Here is a 19,988-nt window from a genome sequence, read left to right as displayed (position 1 = left end):
TCAAGAATTAGCGTATGCGGAAGTTATGCAGAACTTGACGTTTGACGTTTTCCGTGTATTTCCTGCGGGTCGAACGACGGGATGAATTAATGATAATCTTCTCTAAGTGAATGGTATCTCGAAAAATTGTAGCAAATGTCCGAGTTGTGTCAATGAGTGAAGATAGTTTAGGGGGAGACCGAGACGCCACGACATTAATAAGAGTTTATGGCGTTAATCCGCGCGAATAAAGATGAAACACGTCCGATTCCTGACCGGTCCTATTTTAATTCATGATGCATATTAATATCAGCCCGAAGATGAATTAGTTTTCCGCCTATTGATTAGCAGACTAAAGTGTTTGCCAAATATATTTACACAAAACACGTGCAAGTCTTGCTTTGCTTTTTATTAATTTAATCTTGTCGTGTTTCGACATGTGTTTAAAAACAAGTGTGCTTTCAACACGAGCGTTTTTCCTTCAGCGAGTCAACAAAGCTGTTGTTGAGAGCAGAAAATAACAAACTTTCTAAATCGCTAATTGTTGTGTACACATTAACAATTAATGTTTATAAATTAACATCCAGCCATATGGGTGATACGGAGGGGCAGCTGGAACAAGTCTGTTTTGCCTGGAGTTTTTATGAGGCCCATTTACACTTGCGATGTTAAATGTGATTTTCTTCTTTTGGTAGATGTGAACGAGTGAATTAGTTACGAATGCTCTGATGTACAAGAGCTCTTATTTGAACATCCGTAACTAATTCACTCGTTCACATCTATCAAAAGACGAAAAGGTTGTGATGATGTATGCTTGTTTTGCCAGACAAAATTATCTTTCTAGGGAAATTAGGGGTAGGCATCACACCTTTGAACGATGGACTTCACTCATTTCAACTGAAAAACGTCCATACTAAAGATACGTTCGAATTTTAACACGGTAATATCTTTGGGATAAGTGCCGTGGTTTGCACGTTCACGATTAAAAATGGGTCAGGATTACGTTCAAGATTAGTATTAATCGTGGTTAGGATTAGGATTATCACTGAACCCGAATTAATCAAATCAGAACTAGAGTGCTATGATTATTGTTAAATTCAAAATTCGGAATATATATTAGCGCCATTATTATTACAGTTCGAATTTTAGGACACTGGGGTTTAGACTGAAGCCAAATATAGTCGGTTTATAGAAAATTTAAATTTCTAAATTAGAATTCACACGATTATACCGTCTTTGTACTTAAAATTGTTAAAGCAATTACTTTATATGCCCTGGTGAGATAAAACACCAGTTGCTAGGCATTTGAGTTACTCAAAGTTTTGAATTGGATAGCAACGTATGTAGCAACGATATAAACACAAACACTAAACAATACTGTCTAGACGTGTAATAACATACCAACTGATTTACAGGCACAAAGATTAGATAGTACATTTTAACTGCAAGATTATATACACATGTTTTTATTTGTGCATAGAAATTGTTATTTTCTTCAACAGTTTTTACGTTGGTAATAAGGATAATTCGCACACTTCACCTCTCCACCTTCCAGATGAGGGAAGAAAAGTTGAACTTTGAGGTAAATGAGAAAAAATAAACCATTTACATGGAGACAAGACTGTAATCAATAGTTAAAGTGGTGTCATTTCCAAGAAAATTGTGATAGTGTGGGAAGTGTTAGGAATACGATATGTCTCTGATTGATGGCTTAACATCTGTCATCGTTGTATCATGTTACTGGTCAATATGGCCACCAATCACCCTCATGGATAAGCCAGTTACCCTCATGGATAAGCCAGTTGCCCTCATGGATAAGCCAGTTATCCTTGCGGATACCTAATTATCCTCGTGGTTATCCAGTTACAGTACTGTATCTCCTCACAGATAAACCTGGTAATTCTCACCTAGTTATCCTCAGAGATATACAGTTATCCTCGTGAAAACACAGCTATCCTCGTTAATACACAGTTATCCTCTACTGTCCCGCACAGCTATCCTCTTAAATATACAGTTATTCCCGTGGATGCACGGTTACCCATATGATATCAAAACGCGCATTAACAGTTCAGCCATGAAAATGGAGTCTCATGGCACCCTGTTGATAGTACCTCTAACGGTAACCACATGTTTATGTACGCTATCGATCAAACGGACCAGCAGACAACAGCAAATTCCTCCAAGTAAAATGCAGACAGTGTACTGGGGTAACTTTTGTTGGAAACGAAGCTAATTCCGTCATTTGTACTGTACAGCCCGAGTTATCCATCCTGAGTAAATAACAATATCACCATGACTCACGGGCAGGTATCACCCAACCCCTCCCCCCCTGACCACTTTGGTATAGATAATTCCTAGAAATACCACATCAACTTACCCTAACATTAAATCGTCCTCGTCATCTTTATTGCAAGCATTCTGAGCACTCCATAGCTTCACACAGCAGTCTGAACCGCCTGATTGAAAGAATGAACGCTTAGTTTCGGGTAATATTTAAAAAAATAGCAAGCCAGGTGAAGGAAACTCACCCGATGCTAAAATATGACCATCTCTGCTGAACCTCAGCGAGTGCACGGTGTCTGTGTGACCATTAAATTCTGCAGTAGGACGAGCTTCGGGAATATCCCACAGGATAATTTTCTTATCAACACCTGAAAAACAGGTTTTTCATCAAGATATAATTTATAATTATCATATTCATCTCTAATGCAATACTAAAGGGGACGACGAATGTAGTCGGGATTTTCTCTAATCAGAGGCCGGTTGTATCAAGCCCGTTTAGCTTAAACGGTGGTTAAGTAAAAATGAAACAACACTCTTACAACTCTCTCGAATGAGTCAACTTGAATATTATGCACTGAATATGTAGTTGTAAACAGTATCTTTGTATTAAGGTTAAAAACATTTAGTTTGCTTGTTGAATAAAACGGTAGACTTGCTTTCTATTTTGAACTTAACCACCGTTCAATGGAATAGTTTATTAGTTCAGTGCCAATGTCAAGAAAATACCTACCTGAAGAGGCTAAATAACGACCATCCGGACTGAAATCTAACGAGTGAATCGCACCCTACAAGAAAAGATTGAAATTGTCATGATGTGTGTCCTTGATGGTAATCGAGTTAACCAGCTGGTGCCAGAGATCACGGAATGGTATTTGAATCGACTAGCTAGTGCCTAAATTTACTTGCTCGTGACAGAGATCACTGGCTGGTATCAGTGATTTTACTGGCTAGTACAAGAGTACCATTTGCTGGTACCAGAGTTAACTGGTACCAGAGTTAACTTGCTGGTAACATCACATGCTGGTACCAGAGTTCACTCTCTGGTATAGTAACAGAGTTCACTGGATAGAATCAGAATTCACCGGCTGGTACCACAGAGTCCGCTAGCTAGTACCAGAATTTACTGATTGGTACAGGATAAAACCAATCTTAACGTAACCCACCTTGTGTCCAGTGAGCACACGAACACATTGACCAGAGGTAATATCCCACAATCTCACTGTCCGGTCGCATGACCCAGTAGCGATGTAATTACAGTTCGGATGAAAGCGTAATGTCTAATGAAAAACAGAAGAGTTTTACAACCACGTTATCTTTCTACTACAGGCAGTAGTTTAGGACAGGCTAACGTAATAGCTAGGTCAGAGCACTGTGGTTAGAGTGAAGCCATTAAAATAGAACTCACATTAACGTCAGAGTAATGTCCAGCAAATATTCGCAGTGGATGAGGGTTCTCTGTTGTCCATAATCTCGCAGTTCGATCGTGAGAACAAGATGCGAAGTAGAGTCCTTTAGGACTGAAATGGGAGAGAAATATTTATCAGAGAAATACTTTAAGTTTTCTTCTGTTGTAACACTGGATCAATAAAGGACGATCCTTATTGGAATTCAACGAAGAACAGTTTAAAAGAACAGTTTGGATAAATGACGGAATAATCCTTGCTAGATTTCTGAGAAGAAGACTTTTGAACTGATGCAGGAATACATATACATTAAAGTGCAGATAAAGATAGCTTTTTCAAACGTACCTAAACTGAACATCCCACACAGGATAGTTATGGCCCTTATAACACACAATATTCGTATATGTGAATAAACTCCATAATCTGACGGTTTTATCCTCGGACGATGTGAGAAGTAGTGAATTATCATAGTTGAAACTTGCGCCATAAATCGGTCCGCTATGACCTATGAGTGTCTTCGACTCTGCTGCAGTTTTATCATCCAGTATTCGTTCAAACACATCCTCTACAATAAGGCAAACATTGAAAATATCAATTTCATGGTTTATCTTTTAGAAGATTCTAAAATATTGGTAAAGGTGGAGGGGATGTGAAATGGGGTGCACCCCCTCTACCCTATACCCGTTTAACCAGCTGGATTTCATCCCCCATAGCCCAGGCCAGAAGGGCTTCACCTAGCTCCTACAGCCAATACACGAAGCACTTGAAGAGAAACTGTTTCTTTCATTGTACCTGCATCTTTATCTATCCTTGCCAATTCGACAGCTGGTTTCAAAGCACGTAATTTCCTCGGCGTGAGCGTCCAAATGCGAAGTGAACTGTTTTCAAAACCGCCGCAAATAAGATTGGAGTCATCGGAAAATGTTATTGTGTTCAGCCTGAAAAAATATATAAAATACAATTTATTATTTTAAAACCCCTAACAAACAACCTCCAACAGTAAAAGTCTTGAAGGATGACCCGTTCAGCATCTCTTACCCTTGATGGGCATTCAAAAAGGTGTACAAACAAACTGACGGCAATGTTTCACTATCAACATTCAACATCTTCGCAGTCTCTTTGAGCATTGTGGCTTTTAGAACTTTCTCACGATCTTTTCTGAAATAGAAGGATTATCATTGAGGGTTTACATATATAATATATATAATGTCAAGCATATATTTAATGGGCAGAATCTTGGCAAGGTAAAGGATGAAGAACTTACAAATCTGGGAAAGGAATTCTGTCAAGTTTCGGTGCATCAGGGTTAAACTCTTTCTTCTTTTTTCCTACAAGTATTAAAACTTATACTTCAATCTTTTTATTCAATTAAGCTATAGACTTAAACTTACACTTGTTTGCGGTCCTACTAAATACCGCCCGGGAGCAGCTGAGAGCTCCCCGGAGTACGCAAGGGTGAATAAATCTATGTGTGATCCCTTTTGAAGATTTTTGACTTCTTTTTTTCAACAAAAACAATGTTAAAAGTGATTCTCAACCAGCCCCGGCAACGAAAACAATTGAAGGGCCGCCCACGAAGGAAACTATATGAGCACTCCCGGACGGTATTTAGTAGGACCCATCAGCTTGTGCAGCAGCAATCATAAATACACTGAATCCTACAAGCAATGCGCAAGTAAGCAACAGAGAACATTGCTTGTGGGAGAAGGTAGCTTTGTATAATATGTACCCTACCTTGACCTCCCTCTTTCTTTGTTTTCTTTTTCTATATTCCAAGAGATGAATATAAAGCAATGAGTAAATAGTTCAAAATTTGTGAATCACATACAGGATGGATATGTCAGGACATGAGTTGTTTTAAGGAGTTCTGTGGCAAACACTCACCTTCGGTTTGTCTTTCTCTTGATCTTCATTCTCGGGATCATCTTCTGGCAAGACCACACCAAGGTCTGGCTCTTGTGCAATACCATGTAACACTTTCCCTTTATTTGCTGGTAAAAATGAAGTGAATATAATGACTACCCGCCCCACAAGACAAACATAAACTCTTGAAGCACATACCTTCATTTGTTGGCTCTCCAACAATGGCACCCGCTGCAGAGGACACTGCATCTTTACTGCGTGGACGACCATCGAAGACTGTGAAAAAAGCACCAGAAGTAGGTTGAAATAAAGGATGTCATTTTTATGTGTTCTTTAGAAGTTGCATAAATATCTCACCATCAAACTGGAGATGTTGTTGGATCAAATTTAAAACAAGATTATTTTGACTTTCCTGAAAATAAAATTGTCCTGAGTTACTGTGCTAGGAATGTGGACAACCCATTAATTGCAGGTTTGATTGGAAGCAATTTTGGCTATTCTGATGTCAAATGTAAAACAAGAGACATGAATGGAAATATATGCTTGAAAAGTGTACTCTACCTGGAGCTTCTTTTTCAAGGCCTGATACGACTCTCGAGACAACTTGATCACAAATTTATTACTCCTGAGATTGACAGAAGCAGAACAAATACATACTGAGCAATTTTTTTTAGATCAGCAGATTGATCAATTATATAGTACGTACCTAAGCGTAAGCATCAAGTCATTTACTTCAACATGCTCTTTGTGAGTGACTGATGAGAGTTTCATAATATCTTCCTGGTAGTAATCCTCCTGGCTATCACGAAACTTTGTTATAAACGATTTAGCTGCAACAAACACAATGATAATAGTGTAAAGCCGAAATTTCATCCTACAATAGGGTCTAAATAAAGTCTAGATAACTCTAAATATCAACCTAAAGTCCCAATAGAGTCTAAACTTCATCTTTAGATTTTAATACAGTATAGATAAAGTCTAAAGTTTAACTTAAGGTCTAAATAAATCTATATAAAGTATTTAGTTCTTCTTGCACTAGTCTTAATAGAGTCTAGATAAAGTCCAAATGTCATCTTAGGTGCAAAGAAAGATGCCAATCAACATTATCATATATTAATCATTTGAACCTCAACACCTTGGTTGAGTTTTCAAACTACAACTATTCCATACCTTTCTCCTCATGACCTTGGTAAATTAAGTCCAGATACATATGAACAAATAATGGATACAAGATTGTGCCAAGTTCAGGCTAAAATTTCAAATAAATCTAATTATTTTATATATGAAAAAGAATGCACAATTCACTGTATTTTGTGTTCTATAGAGCAAGAAAACACAAAAATTTGCCAAACCTTGTAAACATCGAGTGACTTTTCAATGTACTCCTGGATGCTGTGAAATAAAATATAAATAACATTTTAGCAGACAAAATACTGTTTAACCCCTATTCAAATAGATTAAATTTCTTTATTGAAAATGCCAATTTGATGCAGCCAGAGCTGCAGCTAGACTGGCTTAATTGGGGGAGAGGTGTTAATTCATATATTCATGTTTACATGTCATAGGGACAATATACCAAACAAAATAAATCAGTCTGGCATAGGACAAATATATGAATATATCCCTCTCCCCTCCCAGCTATAAAGCTTCTAGCTACAGCCGTAGGCTATTAAATAAAATAATTGTGAATCAAATAATACCGCACCTAGCATAATATACTTCATACTTTGTAGGATCTCCTTCACTGAAATAAGAAAACATATGATATGATATTATTGCCCATATGTAGCTAATGATTTAATCAAGTTACCATTCAGCAAGATTCAGTGGTCATGCATACCCAGTGTGGAAAGTATGTATAGAACAAGCAAGATATCAGAAATGCAATTTTGATGTCTTCTATATATTTCCTAGTACATTTTTCAAATCTCAATTGGAAAGTTTGCATACTTTTTCGAGTAAGGGTTGTACCAAGTTACAAATACCAGAGACCTACAACCATGCAAGTTACTGGTCAAAAATATTCAGTCCTTATACCAGAGTAACCAGACCATCAGGTAATCCTGCATCTGACATAGGGACCGAAGGCAAAATTAAGCTATATATTATTTAATAACTATTCACAATATTGGACATATATTTGAAGCACTTTACCTGCTGTATTCTGACAATGCACTACTGATATCTTTTCCAGCAACACTGCTCTCTTCAATACCTTAATATTTAAATTTATATGACATCTTAGGATATTCAAAAATAACCACAGTGAAGTGACGATGTATTTTAGCAACTGCCAAGATTTCTGGTCGTGTTTCTAACCTGCACACGACACTTCACGTCTTAAAGCTTCTTCTGTGCCCTATATTATGAATCACAACGCCATGGCATATAAGTGAACAAATCATGATCAAAACCGGCAAAAAATTTTAACGAATTCACACTTCAAATGCTTTTTATTGTTTACCTTCAAATTCTGCTTTTTCAAATACTGTAAAACTGCAAGTAAGGTTTGTTTATCAGCATCTGACTGTTCCTTTTGTTGCATGTTTGCACCAGAATTTGCCGCCATATTGGAAATATTCGAGTGCCTCGGACCCCAAGACAAGTGTTCTCACATTTTCCGACTCATGAGCTGTTGATGTGTTAGCGCTAGGGTTAGCGCCAGGTTAGCGCTAGGGTTAGGGTTAGCGCTAGGGTTAGTGTTAGGGTTAGCGCTAGGGTTAGCGCCAGGTTAGCGCTAGGGTTAGGGTTAGCAATAGGTTAGCGCTAGGGTTAGGGTTAGGGTTAGCGCTAGGGTTAGTGTTAGGGTAACGGTTAGGGTTAGGATGTCAAATTTTACCTCGTAACCAAAGCATGGTTACATTGTTTAATGTTTGTATATGAGCACCAAACATATATGAAACTTTACATAGAACATGCATTTGACCATGAAAACAGCGTGGTTATCCATATCAAAATATTTGACATCATAACCAAAGCATAGTTGCAACCGGGGAATTAATTTAATTAAAAAGAATTAAATTTACTCAGTCTTTCAAGTATGCGTGTCTTATTTATTATTATTATTAATTTTGCTAAAAATTTTCTTTAAAGTCATAATGAAAAAGGCTTCACCCGGGATTCGAACCATAGACTCACCATTTGCGAGACGATTGTCTTCACCACTAGACCGTCAGCTCTTCAGGTTGATGACTGTCTTTTATAGTTTTATTATATTTACTAAATCTCTTCTTTAAAGTCATAATGAAAAATATTTCACCCTTGCAGGATTTGAACCATAGACTTACCACTTCTGAGACAATTATCTTCACCACTAGACCATCGGCGCTTGATTCGCAGCCATGCAGGATTCGAACCATACACTGATCACTTGCGAGACCATCGCCTTCACCACTAGACCATCAGCGCTTGAGGTTGATGACTGTGTTTTATTGTTTTAAATAAAGTCATTTCTTTAAAGTCATAATAAAAAATATTTCACCCACGCTGGACTTGAACCATAGACTTACCACTTGCCAGACCGTTATCTTCACCACTAGACCATCAGCGCTTGAGGTTGATGACTGTCTTTTATTATTTCAACTGAATCTTTTTTTAGGTCATAAATGAAAAATATTTCAGCCATGCAGGATTCGAACCATACACTTAATTACCACTTGCGAGACCATCGTCTTCACCACTAGACCATCAGCGCTTGAGGTTGATGACTGTCTTTTATTATTTCAACTGAATCTTTTTTTAAGTCATAAATGAAAAATATTTCAGCCATGCAGGATTCGAACCATACACTGATCACTTGCGAGACCATCGTCTTCACCACTAGACCATCAGCGCTTGAGGTTCATGATTGTCTTTTATTGTTTTAAATAAATCATTTCTTTAAAGTCATAATGAAAAAGGCTTCATCCGGAATTCGAACCATAGACTCACCATTTGCGTGCCGATTGTCTTCACCACTAGACCATCAGCTCTTCAGGTTGATGACTGACTTTTATTATTTTTACTAAATCATTTCTTTAAAGTCATAAATGAAAAATATTTTAGCCATGCAGGATTCGAACCATACACTTACCACTTGCGAGACCATCGTCTTCACCACTAGACCATCAGCGCTTGAGGTTCATGATTGTCTTTTATTGTTTTAAATAAATAATTTCTTTCAAAGTCATAATGAAAAAGTCTTCACCCGGGATTCGAACCATAGAATCACCATTTGCGAAACCATTGTCTTCACCACTAGACCGTCAGCGCTTGAGGTTGATAACTGTCTTTTATTGTTTTAAATAAAGTCATTTCTTTAAAGTCATAATAAAAAATATTTCACCCACGCTGGACTTGAACCATAGACTTACCACTTGCCAGACCGTTATCTTCACCACTAGACCATCAGTGCTTGAGGTTGATGACTGTCTTTTATTACTTTTATTGAATTTTTTTTTATTAGAAGCTTTAGAAAAGATTTAGATAAAATAAAAAAATCATGTCCCCACACTCAGGAGCTGATGGCAATGATTTCCGGATTTGTAAAATATATTTGAAAAGATTAAATGATTTTATTCTGGTAAACAAATATGCAACAAAAATGTATGTACAATACAAATTACAAAAAATAATGTTCATCACGTTCTACCAAATTTATATTTATTCTGAGTTTCTAGAAATGTTTGTGCCTCTGGAGGAATGTTGATGGGCAGTTCTTCCAGTTCTGTATGCTGTACACCCATACTAACACCTTCGGGACAATTTCTTTGAATATATTCCAGGAAAACATCTGATGTTGTGCCAGTTAACTCTTTAAACTAAATGTAAAGAAAAATATTCGTATTATCAACATCCTGAATGATCCTCTATGGATCACTTTGTTCACACAAGTCTTAGATCTTAGATCACATGTTACAAATTTTTATTACCTGAATGAGTAGCCTATGTGTTCGTATCTCATATTGGACCCTGTGTTTCTTGTAAATGTGAGGAGATTTCAATATTGTGTACCGTTCAATATTTCTTGGCAAAGCAATCCTAAAAATGGTTTCAAGTTGTAATTTTTCTTACACAGGTTTTCCAGGTACATTTCAATGATATTGGAACTAGAACTAAAAGAACAACATACTGATTTGTTTTTATTTTCAAACATGCAGCAGCTTTTGTTATGAACTGTGAGTAGCTGTCTAAGACTGCTTCATCATTGCCTTTTATTTCAATGCTCACTTCTGAGAACAGCCTTTCTTTATTCTTGAAAACAGAAGCAATATATGCACCATGTGTTAACAGAATATCAGGAAACCCCAGTCAGGGCTGCAAGAAACTGACTCAAACTTCTACTGTATACCCAACATTCTGTGCCGTGTATGTTAGAATAAATATATGCAAAAAATCAGATTGTGTGAAATTACTTTATTACCTCGTCAAAAGTAGATAAAGTTTGCATATTTCCCATAGACCTTTAAAAAATTTGCATATATTCAGTGACGATAGGTGAAGTATATAGACATCAACTATTTTATAAAACATTGATAACTCACCAATGGCCTGGTCTTGTAAGCAAACATCTTGATCTCTAGTATAATAAAATTCGTTACAAAATACTTTACTATTGAAAGCAAGACCCAGATTTGGAAACCTTGGAGTTTCCATTGGGGAAAAAATGCTATTTTCTTAGATTCGCTCTGAAATTAATAAAGAGCGTTCCTGTATAACATAACTTACGGAAAACAGTAAACATACCTCGCATCCTTTGCGTAAAATTGAGCTAGAACTTGCTCGGATATATTGCATTACGACCGCCATATTTGAATCACGCACCTCGTGACGAGAAACGTCACGCGCGGGAAGATGAATTTTGGTAAATTTAGACTGATTTGGAACACATGTACATATTACAGTATTACAGAAATTCTAGAACAAATTTTTGGAATTTTCTGAACAAAATACGGAACGAAGCCGGCGAGAATCGTGCAATAATTTCGAAGTTGTAGAATTGATCCTGAACGACCATGATCATTTGAATTTTTCTTTTTGGAGACCGTCACAAAAAACCTTTTTTCAATGCATTCAAGCGTTGATTTTAAATCAGGAGAATGAAAATACGAATAATTTATTTGCAATCTAACGAAAAAGATTTGCATTCTCAAGGGGCTGTTACACTATATAACTTTCCTTACAACTTGCAATGAAATTCTAATTTTAAGAGAGTGTTCGAAATTCTAAGAAAACGTTAGCAGATCGTAGACATATTGGGATTTGACAATTTTAAATGCATCAGGAGTAGAATGCAAGGAAAGTTGCATGGATAGTGTAACACCCACTGAGTGGTGGTACGTAACACCGCCTTCAAATTGACTTCAAAGTCAAGGTTCCGTCTTGGGGTTGCTGTTGGCAAACATGATGACGTCAGCCCATGTGATAAACCATCCCAGAATTCAGTGGGTGATCTCTTTGAAGTTCGCATAGTATGGCGGTGAGTTGATCTTCTCGCCACGTGTGAGAATTTTCATCTATTTTTCACATTAGATTGCCTTAAAACTTATTCTGAACAACACGAATGCATTCTCTGCGTTCAGATCTGTCACTTAAGCCCTTCAACTATACAATATACCCCTTTCGAGCGAGAATATTGACCACGAAACCACTCGCTTTTCGGTCAAATATTTTCCACTTGCGATCCATTTACAAATGATTCTCGAATTTTAGTTCAATTTTTTGGTTGATATCTGTCTGATATTCCTAATTGCATACATTTAAATACATTTGAGTTTTATTTTGCTATTTTTATATAGTTTGGGTGTTAGGAATTGCATTTTTTAAATAATAGAAATTGGTACATTTCTATCAGTGGAAATTTTTAATATGAATACGTGTTTTAAGGTTTATATTTACCTCATTTTTTCGAGGTTATATTTGATAACAGAAAGTTAGTATTTTAGTCATGTAATATGAAAATGACAATTTACAAACAGTGTTTTTGAGATTTTTTTCTTAGGGGGGGAGCCTTAATTGTAAGATTGGGTGTAAAATGATTCTTAGATTGGGTGATAAGTCTAACATAATCACTAGGAAGCTAGAACAGCAACTAAAAATGTGGCTTGTTTCTAATTTCCAGGATGACACCAAAAAAGAAGAAAGGCAAAATCCAATGAAGGAACTAAGAATCCAGAAGCTGTGCCTGAACATTTGTGTTGGCGAAAGCGGTGACAGGCTAACACGAGCTGCAAAGGTGTTGGAACAGCTAACTGGACAGGCCCCGGTCTTCTCAAAAGGTGAAGCAGAGATTAATCTCACAATGGGCTGGAAAAGAGTCACATTTTCTAGTTGTATTTTGTGTTTTTGTAGCACGTTATACGGTGCGATCTTTTGGCATTCGAAGGAATGAAAAGATTGCCTGTCATTGTACAGTCCGTGGACCCAAAGCTGAGGAGATCCTCGAGAAGGGCTTGAAGGTAATGGAATAAAATACATTGATGATTCATAGTTTCATATAGCCATGAGAATGTAGGAGAAATGTGTTGAAAGAGGAACAACTCTTTTCTAGGTCAAGGAATATGAGTTGCGGAAAGAAAACTTTTCTGCAACTGGCAATTTTGGGTTCGGTATCCAAGAACACATTGATCTTGGTATCAAGTATGACCCAAGTATTGGAATCTATGGCATGGATTTCTATATAGTGTTGGGACGTCCTGGTTTCCGAATCTCGCATCGCCGCCAGCGTAAAAGCAGGGTTGGTTTCAAACACCGGGTGACCAAAGATGATGCCATGAAGTGGTTCCAACAGAAGGTCAATATTGACTTATTGTTGCTTTGAGACTAGTTAAAATTTCAACACAAATTTGGCCAATTTCCCTGTCAGCAACTAAAAGTCTTGTGTGTAGGCAGAGTAATCTTCTGTTGTAAAGTTCTACAAAAATATCTCTTATTTCTTTTTAGTATGATGGGATCCTTTTGCCTGGAAAGAAGTAATTTCTTTATAATTTACAAGTTTGTTGTCCATGAAATCTGCTATTAAAAACATCAAGAAATATGTTTTTAGTGTTGCTTTATTTGTGTGTAATTCTGTTTGAAATTTGTTTTGGACTTTTGTGGTACCCCAGAATGTCATTCCCCAGACATGTTGTATTAGCAATTCAGTTACCACTAAAACAACTTGTGTCTATTTCTGCAGAAAAAAAGCCTTTTTATACTCGAAGGTACAGGAAAATTTTTGAGCTATCTGTAAACAAATGGCTGTATGAACACAATACTTTAACAATTTCAGACATGATTTTTTAATGACATACATATGTATATAAGCACAGCAAATAGCATTACAACAACCAAGAATATATATATGTATATATTTAAAAGTTAACAGGAAGACAAATGTTTCAGGATTCTTGCAAAGGCCAATATAGCATCATTCTATTAGTGTTTAAAGGTTCCTGAATATGGCTTTAGAAAACACTGTTTGTGATTTTCGAGCTTCACTTTTTGCGTTTGTTCTCCTGTGAAACAAAATTTTAGATTAGCTTTTATAGTAAACAAATGAATTCCAGTACAAAGCATTATCAATGATGGCTTTTACTGTGTAAAATTTGATATTACAGTAGAGACACTACCTTGTTTTGTGCAAGAATCACCATAATTCTCCTGAAAACTGCAATAAAATCGATGAACAAATCGAGACAGTGCCTGTGAAAGAAAATACAAAGATATTGCAGTTTCGAAATGTTGAAAAAATATTCAGCATTTAAACAAATTTAAACAATTGTCTAAATGTAAATTTGGAATTATTTCGGTTAAAGCTGCCTCTGTATTACTCACCAAACATAATCTTTGTCACCACGGCGGAACTTCTCCACAATCAGTTGGGTGTCGTACAGAATGAATGCACTGAACACAACCAGGCCAAGATAAAGGTGAACCTGAATTATGGTTAAATTAGAATTGGTGGCAAGCTTTGGTAATTATGGTGGCTAATAGCACAATATTGTATGGTGATTTTGTTGCAATATGGTAGATGTGGTATATCTATGGTAAATTCACCTGGTAGAGAAAATAGGAACGCATGAAAAGGTTAAGAATGGAGCTGACCAACAGGATTGTCAACCCAGATCCAAGCAAACCTATAAAAATAAATGTAAACCATTACCCATTTTCACCTTTATTGGTTGTATCTAGACAGGCTAGATAGCTAAAGAAACACTTGGCATTCTCACCTCCCATGTAAAGATAGCTGCGTTCTTCAGCCAACAATGCGCTCAGTGAGAAACACACAAAGATTAAAGTTGTGAAGAAGAATGCTGTTGGTACAATGCTAAACACAGAAGAGCAGTTAAAACACATAGCCTTATAATAAATTTGCTAAATTTGGATGGATATAAACCACAAGGAATACCTTGAATCAATTTGGGTTACTCCCTCCATGATTGGCCCCAATCCAAGACCTGAAAATGGAGAAAGTAATTAAGTAAATACCCAGTCAATGAAGCAGGAAATACTGGATAATTGTGGTAAATTACCTGTACAGAAAGCAAAGCTCATCAAAATCCCTAAAAATAGATATAAACCATTGGTGAATGTAATTAAATTGCAAAATAATTTAGATTTTTAAAAATAAGTATGTGAAAAACATTGCTATGTGGAGTGGCAGCCACTAGAGATGATTTCATGCATACCAATTCGTTTTGTCTGATTCTTGCCATTGTAAGGAGTGACCAGAAGCAATAAGAGAAGACCAATTCCAGCAATGGCAGAGAGAAAACCACCCTATTAAATAATGTAGGATATCTTGATATATTATTCATAAAAAATTTGATTGATTGGATAGCACAAATTACTGGTTATTTGAAGAAAATATGTTCTGGGTAATAAAGAGTGTTTGAAAGCATGCAAAACATACCTTCAAGAATTGGGTGAACATGTGCACAGCCCCTCCTGCTGCAGCAGCGAACATGGACATCGCCAAAACAGAATAGACATTTTTCAAATGTTTTTTGGTTGGGACATCCCTGAAACCCAAAGAGAATTACTTGAAACTAACATTGATGTTTGCAGCTCAGGAAAATATCTACGCCATTCCTAAATCTAAAATCTAGTCTGTGCAGTCAGCATTTGAAAGCTATTTTGAGGAATTAAAGTTTCATATTAAAGCTATGATAGCCTATGGGGGGTTGATATCACGATCGCATTTATAAATGTTTGCAGGTGTTCAAATACAGTAATAATGTAATATTGAACTTTACAGATGAAGCATAACTTAGATATATATGTTCGACCTCTTTCTTTTTAAGCCTTTATACTTAATAGTTATTTAACACCACTATCTCCTGTGAATTGAGCATACATTTACCACAAAACGCAGCAAGCGTATCGGTGAAATAAAAATGTACATATTTTATATTTTTTATATTACAATAATCGGTTTTTGCAACGCAAGGCAATTTTAAAAATTAACTACACTTATTCATATAAACGGCGATTTCCTATATATTGTAGCATTATTTTCTATATTACCAAGCCTGAACAAAATCAATACTTGCATGGGTTAAAAAAACATACTTCATTACTACCCATAATTTTTGATGAGGATTCCAAAAAAATATAAACAAACCAAATATCGCTCCCATATATGAACGGTTTTTGCTTTGCACGCATTACTTACAGCTTTGAGAAGTCTGTCAACGTTTCAAGGTTAAATCCTCGATTCCTGGTCAATCTTTCCATCATAAATCAATCAAATATAAACGCTTTCTTTCCTGTGTTTGTTAGGTAATAGCTTTCGTAACAACGTATTTGAAATTGTTTCGATTTCAGAATTGGGAGAAGATGCTCGTGGCCGAGACATTAAATCGAAGTAAGAGTCTGGACACTAATGATGTGCTTCATTTTAATTGGTTCATAATGACGTCAGTTGATACGCCAGTAATTACATCATCATCGTTTGCATTTTAATTTTTAACTGACCTGGTCCCATGGATAGTTAAAAGAGTGATTTTATTACCCATGTTGGTACCGCTCAGGCGAAATAACTGCCGCATAAACAAATATTTATTTTTTCAATTTTTTTTTATTATTATTGTCGTAAAAATACCAAAAAACCCGAAACTATTCACAGATCCATGTCTATTCTAATATGTTTAATAGTTTTTTGACTGTAAAATTGAAGTCTGCAAGGATAGCTCTAATAATGTTATAAATTAATAGTGTTTTACTTGTAAATTTATATTGTGACAAAGCTTATAAAATTAAAATTAAAATTAAAAAAAAAAAAATTATTCGATTCCTGAGCTCATAGCAGATGACGCCACGCCCAACACGCTACTGCCACGCCTGTGATTGAATTATTTGTATTCTCTATCCCCCCCTGATACTTACCCTAAATAATATTATCAACAGGTCTTTTCCGGGGGAAGAAATCGTAAAATGGACGACCTCTTCTCCAGTCATAATTTTAAAATTTGTTTAGTATTTTTATAATATTTCTAATGTATCGAATTTTTTCGAAAATTTACATATTTGGAGGAAATAGAAGTAGATATATTGTTGTAAGTATTTAATACACCTTTTCTATTTGAGCTATAAACTTCTACGTATTTTTATACAGCTTAATTAAACGATACTTTCACCTGACAAACACTAATATTTTGACAGTTTTATAGGACGGATGTGTGTGTATTATTTATGATGTTCTTGTTATGGTTTAAATGTTTCAAATGAGAGAACTGTAAACGATGTTCATTTTTATTTTTGTATCAAGTTGAAAATGGATCTTAAATCCAGATTTTCATGGATATTTTTTTCTCCATTTTGAATGTTATCTTGCTTATGATAACACTGGCAGAGTTTGACAGCTGATTTCGATTTTCAGCAAACTTTTTGGGTTGCCACGTTGGCAAAAACTAAAATCCAAGCGAGACAAGAAGGAGCTAAGTTATATAATTATACAAAATTGTTCATAAAAGTTCTCCTGAAATCACAAAAATATTATTTTACAATTTATGTAAACAGTTTGATTGCAAACCACTAGCTCTTGAGTCTTGCAGCAAGATGAATGTGAGTTATGTAATTTACAGCCTGTCAATATGCTGGAAAACATAGCGCAAACTCATTGTGGTTCAAACATAATTTAATGATAACATAGTTGACTGTATTTTTTTTTGCAGGCTAGAATGTCAGATTTGAAACTTCTTGTAGTTTCTGGACCAAGTGGTTCTGGAAAATCAACACTATTGAAAAAACTACTTAAGGAATATCCAAATAAATGTGGATTTTCTGTTTCTCGTAAGTGTGCCTTATAATTTTATCGTGTGGTAGGGTAAATTAAGCAAGTTGTCCTAAGCATGTATTAAGATGTATGTATAAAGAGTATAATATGTGTTGTGATTTTTAATCACAAAGACCTAATATGCTATGTGTTATCTGTTAAGACACAACTAGAAATCCTAGACCAGGCGAAACTAATGGAAAAGGTAAAATGATGAATCCATTTACTTAGACATTGCCATGCAAGCCAGCTAAAGTAATTGCTAAATGTATGATATAGTAGCATGCGCTCTTAGATATGCATGAGAGAAACCTAATTGGTTCGGCCAAACTCAATCCATAAACATTTTTGTACCCAACAGATTACCATTTCTGCAAACGAGATTTCATGGAAGAAATGATTAAGAATGGTGAATTTCTGGAACATGCAGAATATTCAGGAAACCTGTATGGAACAAGGTACAAAAGCTTTCTTAAGTACATCAAGAAATATATCTAGGAATTTATTAAATGATTGTTTCTTTTATTTCTAGTAAAAAGGCTGTGAAGGATGTTCAAGATCAAGGCAAAATTTGTATTTTAGATGTTGATAGGCAGGTAAAGGAGTGTGCAACAAAATCTTGTCCAATGAGAGCCATTTCGGGAATTTCTATTTAATCTCAAATAACTACTTTGTCGAATGCTAGCTACAAATGTTCAGTTCATCCCCTTCTTGGAATTGCATTTTTAGGGTGTATTAAATGTAAAGAGCACAGATATGGAGAGTCACTTCTTATTTATTAAACCACCTTCCATGCAAGAACTGGTGAGATATAATTATATTTTAGGGAACTTGAACATGATCATTGCTCCCCTCACTGGGCCCACTAATACACCATAGAATTATGCAAGGGTTCTAAGTCCAGGGAAAAATGCTTTATGCAGAAGATTGTGATGGTATTTCTGAATAGCGATCATGTGTCACATTCTTAGTTGTTTTATCAAACAGGAAAAAAGGTTGAGAAATCGTAAAACTGAAACAGAAGACACTCTTCAGAGACGACTAAATATTGCGAAAGCTGACTTAGAATATGGTATGATTATTCACCAACATTCTGACAGTCTGACCTAATCATTTTTAACAATGTTTATATTTTTACCAAAACTTCTATTTTAGCTGCAAAGCCCGATTCATATGATTCTATTGTGGTAAACGATGTCTTAGAGGAATCTTATATAGAATTTAAGGAAATCATTAAAAAGGTGCCATTATTGTTTTTCATGTTCACTTGTTTTTAATATCAAATTAACAATTATTATTGGTTTCAATTAATATACATATTATTTTTTAGGCTATTTGTCAGCTTGATTGACCTTTTTTACAACTGATTGGGAGGTGTATATACAAGTTCATACGCAAGTTATAGTGCATCTGTGGATTTTAAATTTATTCATATTACTATATTTAATAACTTAACTCTTCATTGAGAAATAAGTAGTAATAAGTATGTTGTCGTCTGTTAGACTGTGACAACACAATATTTATACCATAAGTGCCTAGAATATTTGTATATTTCTGACTGTTCCTTTAATTTCTGGGCCAGGATCTATATAGTTTCACCAGCTGAATGTTCTCAGGGAACAGAGCTCTTTGACTGAATGGAAATTTTCGACGCTAATCAAGCTATCATATGATAGCCATGTATTTACAATGTAAAACCTAATGAAAGTTGTCTGCCATTCAATAAAAATCTCCCAGAGAGACAGTAAACTTTACCATATATTTGTCAAAATCTTTAATTTACACAATCTAATGGGTAACCGATGGTCTAGTGGTAAAGATAATTGTCTCACAAGTGGAGAGTCAATGCTTTGAATCCTGAGTGAAATATTTTTCATTATGACTTTAAAGAAATGATTTAGTTGAAACAATAAAAGACAGTCATCAACCTCAAGCGCTGATGGTCAAGTGGTGAAGGTAATTGTCTTGCAAGTGGTAAGTCTATGGTTCAAATCCTGCATGGGTGAAATATTTTTCATTATGACTTTAAAGAATTGATTTAGTTAAAACAATAAAAGACAGTCACCAACCTCAAGTGCTGATGGAATAGTGGTGAAGATAATTGTCTCGGAAGTGGTAAGTCTCCGGTGCGAATCCAGTATGGATGAAATATTTTTCATTCTGACTTTAAAGAAATGACTTTATTTAAAACAATAAAAGACATTCTGCAACCTCAAGCGCTGATG

At 35.6% G+C, this 19,988-nt stretch overlaps 5 protein-coding genes across 7 annotated transcripts; 2 read left to right on the top strand and 3 right to left on the bottom strand.

Moving 5' to 3' along the window:
- Positions 1-1,359: 1,359 nt before the first annotated feature.
- LOC114525778 (transcription initiation factor TFIID subunit 5-like) lies at positions 1,360-8,137 on the bottom strand. The gene is made up of 22 exons (XM_028547201.1): positions 7,993-8,137; positions 7,848-7,887; positions 7,683-7,743; positions 7,234-7,272; positions 6,881-6,920; positions 6,699-6,777; positions 6,235-6,358; positions 6,090-6,153; positions 5,886-5,940; positions 5,727-5,804; positions 5,550-5,656; positions 5,400-5,430; positions 4,930-4,993; positions 4,704-4,823; positions 4,458-4,603; positions 4,011-4,230; positions 3,668-3,779; positions 3,426-3,539; positions 2,993-3,047; positions 2,508-2,630; positions 2,357-2,435; positions 1,360-2,249 (listed from the first exon to the last, which is right to left on the bottom strand). The coding sequence occupies exons 1-22, from the start codon at positions 8,095-8,097 to the stop codon at positions 2,120-2,122; spliced, it is 1,986 nt and encodes a 661-aa protein (XP_028403002.1). The 5' UTR covers positions 8,098-8,137; the 3' UTR covers positions 1,360-2,119.
- A 1,972-nt stretch (positions 8,138-10,109) lies between these two features.
- LOC114525768 (28S ribosomal protein S10, mitochondrial-like) lies at positions 10,110-11,321 on the bottom strand. The gene is made up of 6 exons (XM_028547189.1): positions 11,253-11,321; positions 11,051-11,085; positions 10,930-10,969; positions 10,639-10,760; positions 10,439-10,547; positions 10,110-10,327 (listed from the first exon to the last, which is right to left on the bottom strand). Exons 1-6 carry the CDS (start codon positions 11,313-11,315, stop codon positions 10,148-10,150), a joined length of 549 nt encoding a protein of 182 aa, XP_028402990.1. The 5' UTR covers positions 11,316-11,321; the 3' UTR covers positions 10,110-10,147.
- A 604-nt stretch (positions 11,322-11,925) lies between these two features.
- On the top strand, positions 11,926-13,542 carry LOC114525738 (60S ribosomal protein L11-like). Of its 2 annotated transcripts, XM_028547158.1 has the most exons (5): positions 11,926-11,985; positions 12,628-12,784; positions 12,858-12,964; positions 13,057-13,299; positions 13,449-13,542. In XM_028547158.1, exons 1-5 carry the CDS (start codon positions 11,980-11,982, stop codon positions 13,479-13,481), a joined length of 546 nt encoding a protein of 181 aa, XP_028402959.1. In that variant the 5' UTR covers positions 11,926-11,979; the 3' UTR covers positions 13,482-13,542. The 2 variants fall into 2 exon arrangements, with proteins under 2 accessions (XP_028402959.1, XP_028402958.1); XM_028547157.1 differs by lacking the exon at positions 11,926-11,985 and having other exon boundaries at positions 12,589-12,784.
- Positions 13,543-13,976: 434 nt separating this feature from the next.
- On the bottom strand, positions 13,977-16,339 carry LOC114525737 (bax inhibitor 1-like). Its single transcript, XM_028547156.1, has 10 exons — positions 16,162-16,339; positions 15,400-15,508; positions 15,176-15,266; positions 15,020-15,049; positions 14,896-14,944; positions 14,717-14,814; positions 14,544-14,623; positions 14,322-14,422; positions 14,117-14,189; positions 13,977-14,002 (listed from the first exon to the last, which is right to left on the bottom strand). The coding sequence occupies exons 1-10, from the start codon at positions 16,224-16,226 to the stop codon at positions 13,982-13,984; spliced, it is 717 nt and encodes a 238-aa protein (XP_028402957.1). The 5' UTR covers positions 16,227-16,339; the 3' UTR covers positions 13,977-13,981.
- A 594-nt stretch (positions 16,340-16,933) lies between these two features.
- On the top strand, positions 16,934-19,517 carry LOC114525679 (guanylate kinase-like). Of its 2 annotated transcripts, none has more exons than XM_028547085.1 (9): positions 16,934-17,044; positions 17,663-17,780; positions 17,927-17,968; positions 18,125-18,221; positions 18,296-18,359; positions 18,493-18,567; positions 18,751-18,835; positions 18,919-19,004; positions 19,094-19,517. In XM_028547085.1, exons 1-9 carry the CDS (start codon positions 16,985-16,987, stop codon positions 19,112-19,114), a joined length of 648 nt encoding a protein of 215 aa, XP_028402886.1. In that variant the 5' UTR covers positions 16,934-16,984; the 3' UTR covers positions 19,115-19,517. The 2 variants fall into 2 exon arrangements, with proteins under 2 accessions (XP_028402886.1, XP_028402887.1); XM_028547086.1 differs by lacking the exon at positions 16,934-17,044 and adding an exon at positions 17,078-17,552.
- The last annotated feature ends 471 nt before the right edge of the window (positions 19,518-19,988 follow it).

Source organism: Dendronephthya gigantea, unplaced genomic scaffold (genome assembly GCF_004324835.1).
Source record: "Dendronephthya gigantea isolate DGI-Jeju-01 unplaced genomic scaffold, DenGig_1.0 000035F, whole genome shotgun sequence".
In the NCBI taxonomy this organism is placed as follows: domain Eukaryota; kingdom Metazoa; phylum Cnidaria; class Anthozoa; order Malacalcyonacea; family Nephtheidae; genus Dendronephthya; species Dendronephthya gigantea.
This window is presented reverse-complemented; position numbering and strand designations above follow the sequence as displayed.

What these genes read in the sequence shown, in the direction of transcription:
- LOC114525778 (XM_028547201.1), bottom strand. Translation starts at nt 8,097, where the DNA reads ATGGCGGCAAATTCTGGTGCAAACATGCAACAAAAGGAACAGTCAGAT. An exon ending in TGGAGAGCCAACAAATGAAG is followed by an intron (nt 5,657 to 5,726) that starts GTATGTGCTTCA and finishes CATTTTTACCAG; the next exon opens with CAAATAAAGGGAAAGTGTTA. An exon ending in TGGTCATATTTTAGCATCGG is followed by an intron (nt 2,436 to 2,507) that starts GTGAGTTTCCTT and finishes TCTTTCAATCAG; the next exon opens with GCGGTTCAGACTGCTGTGTG.
- LOC114525768 (XM_028547189.1), bottom strand. Translation starts at nt 11,315, where the DNA reads ATGGCGGTCGTAATGCAATATATCCGAGCAAGTTCTAGCTCAATTTTA. An exon ending in TTTTACGCAAAGGATGCGAG is followed by an intron (nt 11,086 to 11,252) that starts GTATGTTTACTG and finishes TTATTATACTAG; the next exon opens with AGATCAAGATGTTTGCTTAC. An exon ending in CTTTATCTACTTTTGACGAG is followed by an intron (nt 10,761 to 10,929) that starts GTAATAAAGTAA and finishes TCTGTTTTCAAG; the next exon opens with AATAAAGAAAGGCTGTTCTC.
- LOC114525738 (XM_028547157.1), top strand. Translation starts at nt 12,604, where the DNA reads ATGTGGCTTGTTTCTAATTTCCAGGATGACACCAAAAAAGAAGAAAGG. An exon ending in GGCCCCGGTCTTCTCAAAAG is followed by an intron (nt 12,785 to 12,857) that starts GTGAAGCAGAGA and finishes GTGTTTTTGTAG; the next exon opens with CACGTTATACGGTGCGATCT. An exon ending in TCCTCGAGAAGGGCTTGAAG is followed by an intron (nt 12,965 to 13,056) that starts GTAATGGAATAA and finishes ACTCTTTTCTAG; the next exon opens with GTCAAGGAATATGAGTTGCG.
- LOC114525737 (XM_028547156.1), bottom strand. Translation starts at nt 16,226, where the DNA reads ATGATGGAAAGATTGACCAGGAATCGAGGATTTAACCTTGAAACGTTG. An exon ending in GAATCAGACAAAACGAATTG is followed by an intron (nt 15,050 to 15,175) that starts GTATGCATGAAA and finishes ATCTATTTTTAG; the next exon opens with GGATTTTGATGAGCTTTGCT. An exon ending in GTTCCTATTTTCTCTACCAG is followed by an intron (nt 14,423 to 14,543) that starts GTGAATTTACCA and finishes ACCATAATTCAG; the next exon opens with GTTCACCTTTATCTTGGCCT.
- LOC114525679 (XM_028547085.1), top strand. Translation starts at nt 16,985, where the DNA reads ATGTATCGAATTTTTTCGAAAATTTACATATTTGGAGGAAATAGAAGT. An exon ending in ATAGAAGTAGATATATTGTT is followed by an intron (nt 17,045 to 17,662) that starts GTAAGTATTTAA and finishes TTTTTTTTGCAG; the next exon opens with GCTAGAATGTCAGATTTGAA. An exon ending in GGAAACCTGTATGGAACAAG is followed by an intron (nt 18,222 to 18,295) that starts GTACAAAAGCTT and finishes TTTTATTTCTAG; the next exon opens with TAAAAAGGCTGTGAAGGATG.